Source organism: Furipterus horrens, unplaced genomic scaffold (assembly GCF_987537825.1).
Source record: "Furipterus horrens unplaced genomic scaffold, mFurHor1.1.pri manual_scaffold_17, whole genome shotgun sequence".
NCBI classification, from domain to species: domain Eukaryota; kingdom Metazoa; phylum Chordata; class Mammalia; order Chiroptera; family Furipteridae; genus Furipterus; species Furipterus horrens.
In genome coordinates this window covers 27,621,307-27,632,648 of record NW_028327187.1, presented here as the reverse complement: position 1 = coordinate 27,632,648, position 11,342 = coordinate 27,621,307, and the positions used below count along the sequence as shown (strand labels likewise).

The window sequence follows — 11,342 nt, the reverse complement described above, 5'->3', positions numbered from 1 at the left end:
AATTGGAAATAATATAAATGTGCAACTGTAGAGAAATAGTTAAAATATTATATACTTATGTTGGAAAAGCATGCAACATTTACAAGTCTTTTTTTATTTTTTTAAAGAAAACAAGACAGAAAAATGCACAATATAGTGTTAAGTGAAAAAAGAAAGGAGAATTAACAGTGATCATCTCTGGATGATGCAATTATGGGTAGCTTTATGTATTTTCAAAAAATTTTAAAATAAGCAAAAATTGCTTTTACAATCAGAAGAGAATCATGAAAATTATATATGCATCAATATATATATTGATATGTCTAACAAATCCAAGCAAAGCTGGGGCAATTTTAATACCTAGCTCTGAATGAATGTTTGCGGGGTAGGTAGACAGATGGATAGACAAATGAATGAATGATTGACATTTGACACTTGCAGGCACCATCATTGAGTTATATGACTGCAGAAATGACAAAGATTTTTTAATTAAAAGGAGAAAATTCCAGGTCAGTCAGCAAGTTTGAAGGATGACATGGAAGGTACTGAAGGAGTCACAAAATAAGTGAGTGGCTGATGGCCGCCAAGGAGTTGTGCTCTGGCTTTAGGTCCATTGCTGCTCTTGTGGCCCAGCTATGAGCACCCATTTTCCTCTTGTTATATTTGTGTTCTTGAAGTATCTCTCATGCCTGCTGATTTCACTGGTCTCTATTCAGTTTGGCTAGTGACTAAGGGAGAATGAAATAAAAGCCATGAGTTCATTTCCCATTTGAACCATGATCACTTCTCCATATAGGGAAAAGATATCCCAAGGCTAACTCTGGCTGGCCAACTCAGAGATGGGCTTATTGGTCACGTGGACAAGCAGGTGAGTGTTGGTGGATTGGGGAAACCTGGCTCTAACACTTGTGAGACCACTCAAAATGCCCCTGTACAGAGTGCTGTGTGTTCTTATGTTCTTGAGAGCATTCCTCTGAAACTTGAGTTGTGCTATGTATAACGTTAGCTACCTGAGGAGTCAGTATAAAACTTAGTTGTCACAATTTTTATAACAAATTCACAACAAGCTGTTCATGGAAATTATACATAGGACCAATTGACCTACATTCTGTCCTACAAGATCTTAATATCTTTTGGCTATTTTGATCAAATTGCTGAACAGGATCTGGCTTTCTTTTTCAAGTCAATCTGGAGACAGTATCGGATGCATGAATGAAATCCAAATGTTTCTTCTCCGATGCCTTCTCTTATCTGTGAAGGAGCCTGTGTCAAAAAAAAGCCATTAGACTTTTGCATAGCATTCTGCATCTCTGCTCTTGGTAGCTTTTTAAATGCAATGTTTTTAATTGCAGTTACTCTTAAGCCCAAATTCTGTTTTGATTCTGCTAAGATATTAGATTTACTATTTGTGTTTTTCAGCCGAGTCACCTCTTATCACTAATTTTAATAAACCTTATTCAAGGATTGAGGAATTCACAGTTCAGAGCCCAATTGTCCTTGTCCTGGAGGTCATATGATAGGCTCCCTTAAATTGGCCAGTTCAATGTTTTATTCTTCCAGATTTTTAAGGAAGAGGAAGAGAACATTTTCTGAGCACTATTCACATACACTAGTGGAGTCAGTCCTCATTATAAACATATAAGGTAGGCATTATTACCCCAATCTTACAAATGAGGAAACTGAAGTTTTGAGAATTTAAATGACTGAGTCATACTTTGAACACTGGTCTGTTGGACTTCTAAGCATATGATTTTTTTTTCACTGCACATACCGACTCCCAGGGATAGCAGGGTTTCTTAACCTAATAACAGAACAATCACCTAGCCTCCCCTTAGATCCTGCCTTTCTCCTGTAACTAATTTCCATTATACTTTGCTTGTGTTACCTTGGCAAGATTAACCTTTTGCACCAAAGTCAGGAAATTAAGCTTCAGACCACCAATAAGAAGAGCACTCATTTGAGGCAGTTTCAATTCTGTCCGAAAAACCCAGTTACTGTTTGTGTTTTAACTCATAACCCAATCCAAGAGTGTGCCTTATTGCTGGCAAAATGGGTCCTTACTGGGCGCTCAACACTTCAAAGCATTTTGGCTTCCATCATCCCCTTGACAGCAAAAAAAGTCCTCCTGTTGTAGGAACATAAAGCCTGCTATGGTGAAGGCAAGCACAGTCCTCCTCTGGGCCAGAGGGGTAAGCAAAGCCACTGCAAAAATACCTACCAAAGGAGGGTTTATGTATTAGAATAAATTAGTGAGAAATGGGTCATTTGTGCTGAAGGCAGAGGATAAAGATGGAAGGGAATTTTTGAGGGTATGGAAATTGAAAGGGATGATCATTAACCTTTGAACAATTTAGGGAAAGCAAGCCAGGAGTTCATCTAAGATTGAAGGGGAATTAAAACCCAAGTGCAAAGTGTCATGATGTGGTGCCATCACAGAAATGCCAGATTCCATCCAGGTTCTGAACATCACAGTTTGAAATTTGAATGAAAATTTTCATGGACTTCTCAGAATTAGCCATTACACAATGGACTCAAATGTATTCTCAGGCCATCACTTTAGAGATAGAGAGGTTAACCTTCCAAGGTTGTTTTGGCACCAAATCCTAGACAAATTATTCCATACTGTTGAGGTTTCTTCTTGCCCTCTTTTGTCTATTCAGTTTTCTAGGGAGATAATCTAGTTTGGGGTCTTAAGAGACAAACATTCTAGGAATCCACTGTGGATACCAGGAGGTTGAGGAAAAAGGGTTACAGGGAAGCTCAGGAAGGATGAGCGTAGTTCCTGGGTTTCTTGCTCACTCTGCTCTTGAATTTCTGCTGGTAGGGTTTCCCAGAGGGAGCCTGAGCATAATTTCCCGATGCTGTCATTTTCTTTACCCATAAAAAGCAGAAAGAGGCACATGCTCCTCAGCTGGTTTCCTGAGCCACTTTGGAGACATCTTCTTATGTGACTAAGTTTCTTAGGAAAATGGAAGTTTGGGAGTAAATGGAAGAAGGTCAAGCTCTGAGCAGCAAAGTGGGTCCAGTGTGGAGAGCTTGGTAGTGCCTATTTTGGTACCTACCACTTTTTCCTCTCCCTTCCCTTCCAGTGTCTCAGAATTTGTGGTTCAGCATTGTCACCAGCAAGTAGCTACAAGTGAAGTAAGAGGTCAAATGAGGGAAAGGGGCACCACAGAGTTAGAAGGGTGGTAGACTGGGAGTGTTAATAGAAAAAAAAAATCACAAGATAGGCTATTTCGCAAAGAAACATTGTTTTGAACACCATGAAGTGTGGGGGAAAACTTGCTTCAGAATCTAATACAGGTTCCTACACTTTATGCAAACTCACTACTTAAAATGTCTGATTTACACCAGGGGGGTGCAGAACTTTTCGCTATCACTATAGTAAACAGTTAAAAACAATAGAACCTCATTTCTCTACTGCTATGCTGTTTAATATGATAGTCACTGGCTACATGTGGCTATTGAGCATTTGAAATATGGCTAGTTTGAATTGAGATATTCTGTAATTGTAAAACACACACCAAACCTCAAAGATTTAGCATGAAAAATATGTAATAGTTTTTTATATTGATTACATTGAAATAAGGTTTTGGATATACTGGGTTAAATGAAACACTGTCATTAGTTTCACCTGTTTCTTTTCTTTTCTCTCTCTTTCTTTCTTTCTTTTTCTTACCCTTTAATGTGTCTACTAGAACAATTAAACCTATGTATGTGGCTTGCATTATATTTCTATTGAATGGTGTTCCTCTAGTGTATTCAAAAATAGGGTTTGAGTTTTAAGCATCTTTATAGTAGTACATTTCTTACTTTAAGTAAGTATACCTGTACAGGAGAAATAAACTTGTTGCAAGAGAAGGACAAAGATGACTGGAGATTTGCAAATGAGGAAACTGATTATAGAGGAAACTCAGCACCCTGCCTCAGTTACCTCTCAGTCTGGGGTGGGGGGTATGGGGGTGGTCAGTTGCCTGAAATAAGTGCTCTCATTCCCCTAGCTCCATCTGATCTACTATTTGGGACGCTGAGAGAGGAGGGAAAAGGCACTTTGAACTTCTTTGCCCTTACCATCTTAACCATCAAGCTGTGGGTGGGAGATAGTGGCAATGTGACAGGAACTTTCCCTTGACACCTCTGGGCCACCATCCCTGCCCAAGAGAAGGAGGAAGAATGAAGCAAGCCCCTTCTTCACTCCCAAGGCCATCTGATAAAGTTGCTGCTGCACCTCCTTCTGCCGATAGGCATAGATGAGTGGGTTGAGCAGGGAATTGCACACACCGAGCAGCCAAAGGTACCGTTCCAACACTATGTAGAGGTGGCACTCCTGGCAGGCCACCTGCACAATGCCAGTGATAAGAAATGGGGTCCAGGATAGAGTGAAGCTCCCAATGAGAACAGCTACAGTGAGGACAGCCTTGAAGTCGCTGGGAGTCCGTGGGGGCCGGTAAACTCCAGCCGTGGCTCCTGCATGCTCCATCTTTCGGATGTGCTGACTGTGCATAGAGGCAATCTTGAGCATGTTGCAGTAGAAGAAGACAAAAAGGAGTAGTGCTGGGAAGAAGCCAATGCAGGAGAGTGTGAGCACAAAGCGTGGGTGAAACACAGCAAAGAAGCTGCAGGTCCCCTGGTAGGTGGTCTGCTGGAACATGGGGACGCCAAGTGGGAGGAAGCCAATGAGGTAAGACACCGACCACAGCCCAGCAAGGCAGGCTCCAGCCACAAGCCCGTTCATGATCTGGAAGTAGCGGAGAGGCTGCTTGATGGCAAGGTACCTGTCAAAGGCAATCAGCATGACTGTGAGGACAGAGGCAGCTGCAGAAGAAGTGATGAACGCCATCCGAAGACTGCACAGGGTCTTCTGTGTGGGCCGAGCTGGGCTGGAGAGCTGGTCTGTGACTAGGCCAGAAATGGCCACACCAAGCAACGTGTCAGCAACAGCCAGATTCAAGGTGAAGCAGAGACTGACACCATCATTCTTGTGGATCAACAACAGCACAGCCACGGCCACTAGTACATTAGCAGCAATAATGAGGGAGGCCAGGACAGCAAGGATCACTCCAAATGGGAAAGATGACTCCATGTCTGGAAGTGTCAGGATTTCCACTTACCAGAGCATGCTGGCTCTCCAGCTCAAATTCTCATGGGCCGGGGGAGCAGGAGCTGTGGAATCAGAGCTGCAGCACAGTTCTGGTCATTACTGGCAATTCGGGCTGGCAGCTTGCCATCTTTGGGATCCTGCTGGTTATTAATAATCACTCACCCTCTTTTTCAGTCCTCAGCCTTTTGCCTCTCCAGCTCTCTGAAGGCAGCAATCTCTGTGCAGACCTCCCCCTGGACCCTGAGCTAGTCCCTCCCCCTCCAACAACCAAGTTACTGGACAACTCACAAGTACCTGGTGCACACTGTCTCGCCAGGCTCTCTCTCCTTTCACTGATGCTTCATGGACTTTGGAGGAACTAGCACACTCAGCAGATCTGTCTGGCAGAAAATACAGTTGACACTAACCATACTTTTTCTTCTTCCTAGCTGGATAGTAAATTTCCTCTTTTTTTCTTCCTCAACCTCAACTATGAGCTTAACAGCTAACCTCAGTTTAATCAAGCATTTGCTTAATAACTAATTCTCAGTTACTATTAGTACTGCTTCCTAACACATCAGATTCTAATTCTCTGAAATAGGGTATGCTGTTCCTCTCTTTCTCATCCCTCAGAACTCAATTAGTTCAGGATTTAGAAGGGTGGGAAAAACAAAGCTAAGAATTGTTAATAGCCTTCATTCAATTCGGAATAGAGCCCATCCCTGTCTAAGGCTGTGTGTCTGTTATATATACTCATTGAGAATTTTTCTGCACCATGTCAGGCCATGTTCCTGGTCATGAGTAGTGGCTGCCAGTCTTGCCTTTGTAATGTAGACTTTCCTTTCCTGATCCTGTAGACCTGAGGTACCTCTGGGTCAGGAGAAGAGGAGGTGGACTACATCCTAGAAAAGTGTTTGCTCTAATTAGTTTGGTTGTGGAATTTTCCATTTCCCACCTAAGGGTGTCGGTGTTGTTGAGGTAGGTGAGATGAGCTTGGAGGACAGCTGTGTAGGTCACTCCTATTTTAGGTTGTATATCCATCCATTTGCTCAGGTACATTAGAATTAACCTTTTGCCTGCTACTCTCTTCTTGGATACCAAGAAGAGAGGGGTGGGGAAGAGTGGTTAGAAGCTTATTTACTCAGTTCAGGTGAGAGCACAAATGGAAAAGGTTATTTTAAGTGAGAGAGTAGAACAAGGTACAGAGTTGGAGGCAAATATGTTCTGTTTTGACAGAATGAGTGGGCCTTTGGCAGATGCGTCTCCTGAAAAAGGATCAGAAAGACTGTGGCGTGGGGACTTCGTATTCCAATTGCCGGCCTGAGAACTGTTATTCTTTGTAACATCCATTAGAAGGCTGATTTCAGTTGCTTGGCATTTGGCCTAATTTTATACTTGGATATAAGGTATGCTTTTGTTTCCCCAGCCTAGACTCCATGCATGGAGCCAATATGGCCCTTTTCAAGTCAATGCTCAAACTTGGGAGTGCATCAGAATCCCCTATAGGGCTTGGGCCTCATCCGCAGAGTTTTGGATTAAGTCTGAAGTGGGTCTGAGAATCTGCATTTATAACCAGTTCCCATGTGATGCTGATGCTGCTGACCACACTTTGAGAATTACTACTCTAGTAAAGTGATTTTTAACCTTAGCTGTGTAGTGAAATCACTTGGTGATTCCAAAAAAACTGACATTTGGGTCATACACCAAGAAATTCTACTGTCATTAATCTGGGGTGTGACCTATGCATTTGGAGTTTTAAAAGTTCCTCAGGTGATTCAAATATTTGGGCAGGGACGAGAAACACTGTCTGATGGCAAAAGCAGAGTCTCTGGAGTCAGGAAACCTGGGGGCTGACCTGACACTATCTCTGTGATTTTGCTTGGACAAATGACTTCTCTCTGACTTAGTTTCGGCTTCCTCATATGTATCATGGGTACAATAGTACCTACATCACAGGGTTGTGGGGATGATAAAATGAGGTATAATGGATATAAAACAGCTTTATAAACTGTAAAATGTTAGGTATTTTTATTGGGTGTCTTCTAGTCTCTTGTTAATCAAAGTGTTTATCAGATCAAGTATTGGTATGACATGAGAACTTGGTAAAAATACAGAATCTCAGGCCCTACCCAAGACCCACTGAAGCAGAGCTTCCATTTAAACAATATTTCCAGGTAATGTGTAGGCACATTAAAGTTGTCATTTCCTCTTTCTCTCAGGTGCCTGGTTGTATTAGTTTTCTTTTCTGCTATAACAAATTACCACAAATGTATATCTTAAACAACACAAATTTTCTTCAAGTTCTCCAGCTCATAAGTCCAAAACAGGTCTTAAAGGTTTCAAATCAAGGTGTTGGCAGGGCTGCATTCCTTCAAGAGGCTCTAGGGGAATTTAATAACTCCCTTTTCACCTCTCATAGGCTGCCTCCATTCCCTGACTCATGACCCATCACTTTGACCTCTGCTTCTTTAGTCACATCTCCTTCTCTGACTCTGACCCTCCTGCCTCCCTCTTCAAGGACCTTGTGGGTAGATTGAGTCTTCCTATATAACCCATATCTCCCTATCTCAAGACCCTTTGAGTTAATTACATCTTCAGTGTACCTTTTGCCATGTAAAGTAAAATATTCACAGGTTCTGGGTATTAGGACGTGCATATCTTTGAGGGGGGACATTATTCTGCCTACCACACTGGTATTCACTGCTGTCCAGGTCCACCCCCCAACAGATGTTCTTCTCAGTTTGCGCTTCCCTTGCTCATGCCCTACAGATTTATTTATTTTCTTTTAGCCATAAACACTTCCTATTTTTATCTTGTCCTCCCAGGAACCCACAAATTGATTCAAACTAATATAGGCAGCCTTGGAAAGTAGTGAGATCCCTGTCATTGGAAGTATGCAAGCAGAGGCTGAATACTCACTTGTCTGGAGGGTCTTGGATGGAATTCCTGCAGTGGTGCAAAATGTCATTATTCCCATCAAGTTGTCTTTTGGTCCCTACACAACCTGTTTTTAATGGGCCCCTGGAGTCTTTTCCTCCCTTAGCTCCCTCCCTTCTTTCTTTACTACCTCCACTTCTATATCCACCTTGCTCTTTTCTACCCCCTTTCTGACACCACCACATGGCTCAGGCGTGCATCTTAGGGGTGTGCTCATACTGTGAGGTCAAGGCCACAGAGAGATCAAGTGGGCTGAGAGCACTCAGAGTCTCTGGAATGGAGTGTTGACAAAGCAAATAAGCTGGGGTTGAGAAAGGGAAGGAAGGAAAAGGATGAGAGGGTTTATTCTCTGGTCAAATTATCCCATAACAAATGCTTTAAAGGCTGGTCATAATGGGCTGTCACCAAGGATACAAAAGAGTGCTTCATCTGCCCTGAGTGCATGGGGCTGAGGACCATGGGTTTCAGCTGGAATTGGGAATGGAGGAGACACCAGGCGTCAAGATAGCCCACCTTCAGGGCCAGGCCCCTGGAAAAGGAGCTCAAGGAAAATATCCAAGGCAAATTGAGCCTGATTTCTCATGATGCCTGTCTGTGATGGTTTTGCTGCATCTTGCTCAAGGACAAAAGCAGCAGTTACATTTAATATCTTTTCCCGAATGACTAGACTGTTACGTCCATTACTATGAAATATTATGCAGCTGTGTGAAAAAAAGTTGGATAAGGCTTATATGTCCTGACACAGAGAGACCTCCAAGCTATATTGTTGACTGATAAATCAAGTCACACATTAGTATGTAGAGTCTGGGCTCACTTATGAAAATAAACCCCCGAAACCCCATCTATATTTGTGTATAAATGCATAAAAAGTAGATTGTTAACAGACAATGAATAACTTTGAGGAGGGCAGTGGAATTGGTGGGGGAGGTGAAGAGTCACTGTCACAATTTACTTTGAATACTTCTGACTTGTTATATAGTTTCCCAGTGAGAATGTATTCAACTAATTTCAAAAGAAAAAACTTCAAAACTCCCCCTCCCTATTCCAGCTTAGGCACCACACAAAAATACAGTATATATTTATATTTATATATGTATTTGTATATATCTTTATATACACATGTTTATATGTATACATACATATTTATGTGATATAGTTATTTATAATATAAGCATATATTTTACATATGTATATTGATATATGTATATATTGATATACATAGTTGTATATTTGCTTTTGCTCATATTGTTTTTATCTGTGTGTGTGGGCAGGGGAAAAGGGTAGGGCAAGATAGGGTGGGAGAATCAGTATTTGAGGCTTTAGTCTGTCCTTGAAGTGGGAGGCATTTTGAGGAAAGAGACCTAGCCTTCTGGGGCATCTGAGCTTTCTTGTAGCAATAATGATACCAGCTAACATTTATAGGGCCCTTAAGTACTGAGCATCGTACTAAATATACAACATGGATTCTTGTGTCATCCTCACAACATTTCTATAAGGCAGGCACTATTACTACCTCAATTTTATAGTTGCGGAAACCAAGGCACACACAGTGGATGACTTATTTGCCCATGTCTCACAGCTTGTAAGGCGTAGGTGTTGGAAATGGTCACACAGGCCAGCAGCTTGTGTGGGACAGCTAGCAAGAGTTTGTCCTATCTCATATCAACCATAGAGGCCACATGTCCCATTTTCTTGCCAGTTATGTGCTTCTGTGCCTTTGCATATCCTATTACCTGTGAACTTCAAGTTGACATTTTTTATGCTTTGGGCTTTTTTTTTAAGGTGCTTGAGGTGAGATTAAGTAGAAGCCCTTTTTTTGTTGTTGCTAAAGCCCAGTGATTGTGGAAAATGAGAATCATTTCTACCCTAAGCCCAAGGAAATATATAAATCTGGATTCATATATATCTCTCCATTTGTCTTCCTGCTTCTGCTTTCCATTCTTGCTATTACCTCTCTTATTTAGCATTTCATTATCTTCCATCTGCAGTACTGTTATGGCCTTCTAACTGCTCATCCTGTCTTTCCCCATGCTGACATCCCTCTTCCAGCGTGTTTATTAAGTGCTTACTCTGTGCTAGTTACTATGCTTGGAAAGAGCTTTTCTTTCTTTTTTTTTTTTTTTTTTTCTGGCCCAACTACGTTATAAATGACTCGGAAAGAGCTTTTCATATATTCAAGTAACACCTTGTGAGCTAAATGTTATTATCCCCAGTTTACAAGTGAAGAATCTGAGGCTTGGAGAGGCAAAAGGACCTGCCTGAAATTACCCAATTAGGAAAGAGTAGCAGGACTGGGATTGAAATCTAGTTATCCTCACTCCTGGTCTAATGGCCATTTTTGTACTCATGTTACGGGAACCTGAGTGTGGTAGGGTGAAAAATGCTCCACAAAGATGTAAATGTTTTAATCCCTGGAACCTGTGAATATGTTACCTTACATGGCAAAAGGGCCTTTGCAGTTGTGATTAAGGCTTTTAAGATGGGGAGATTATGCTGGATTTTCTGGGTGAACCCAAGATACAATCACAAGGGTCCTTATAAGAGGAAGGCGGGAGATCAGAGTGAGCGGCATTAGGGGATATGATTACAGAAGCAAGAGTTCGGAGTGATCAAGGAAGGGATCACAAGCCAAAGATTGCAGGCGGCCTCTAGAAGCTGGAAAAGGCAGGGAACAAATTTTCCCCTAGAGCCTACAGTAGGAACCAAGCCTGCTGGTATTTTGATGTTAGCCAAGTGAAACTGAGTTCAGATTCCTGATCTTAATAACTGTAAGCTAATAAATTTGTGTTGTTTTAAGCACTTAGTTTGTGGTGATTTGTTCCAGAAGTAATAGGAAACTAATAGACTGAGCTAAAGAGTTAATAAAGAAACAATCCAAAAACTGGGTCCTAGTTATATTGCTGCTTGTCAGTACCTACTCCCCAGGAGACATTTCGTTGTGACACTATAAAGGTTCCTACCTAACCAGGAAAGAGCAGCTTGAAGGCTTGAGATGCCAAAATGTCAATGACAAGGTTGCCCAGCAGAGGGCAGGCACTCTGCGAGGAGAAAGCAATCCTTGGAAAGGCTTTGCTCCTATCTAGCTATACTTACAGGAAGGGCCTCTAAAAGGAAAGATCCTTCTAGGCACTTCTGGGTTGCTGTGATTGTGTTGCTTCTTAGCTATTCCTTCATGCAGGCCAGAGGAGCGTGATGAATACAAAAACCTTTTCATTTGCCACTCAGGGCTCAGATCCTTTTTGCTCTATTTATTTATTTATATTGTTGGGCTAACATCATCGTCATCGTCATCGGCAGCCGTCCGTCTCGAGAGACGATGGCGTAGCTTCCTGAGAGTCTATCTGCA

At 41.9% G+C, this 11,342-nt stretch overlaps 1 protein-coding gene across 1 annotated transcript; it reads right to left on the bottom strand.

The window, feature by feature from the left end:
- Positions 1 to 4,054: 4,054 nt before the first annotated feature.
- Positions 4,055 to 5,062, bottom strand: GPR119 (G protein-coupled receptor 119). Its single transcript, XM_090265139.1, has one exon. The coding sequence runs from the start codon at positions 5,060 to 5,062 to the stop codon at positions 4,055 to 4,057; it is 1,008 nt and encodes a 335-aa protein (XP_090121265.1).
- Between the last annotated feature and the right edge of the window lie 6,280 nt (positions 5,063 to 11,342).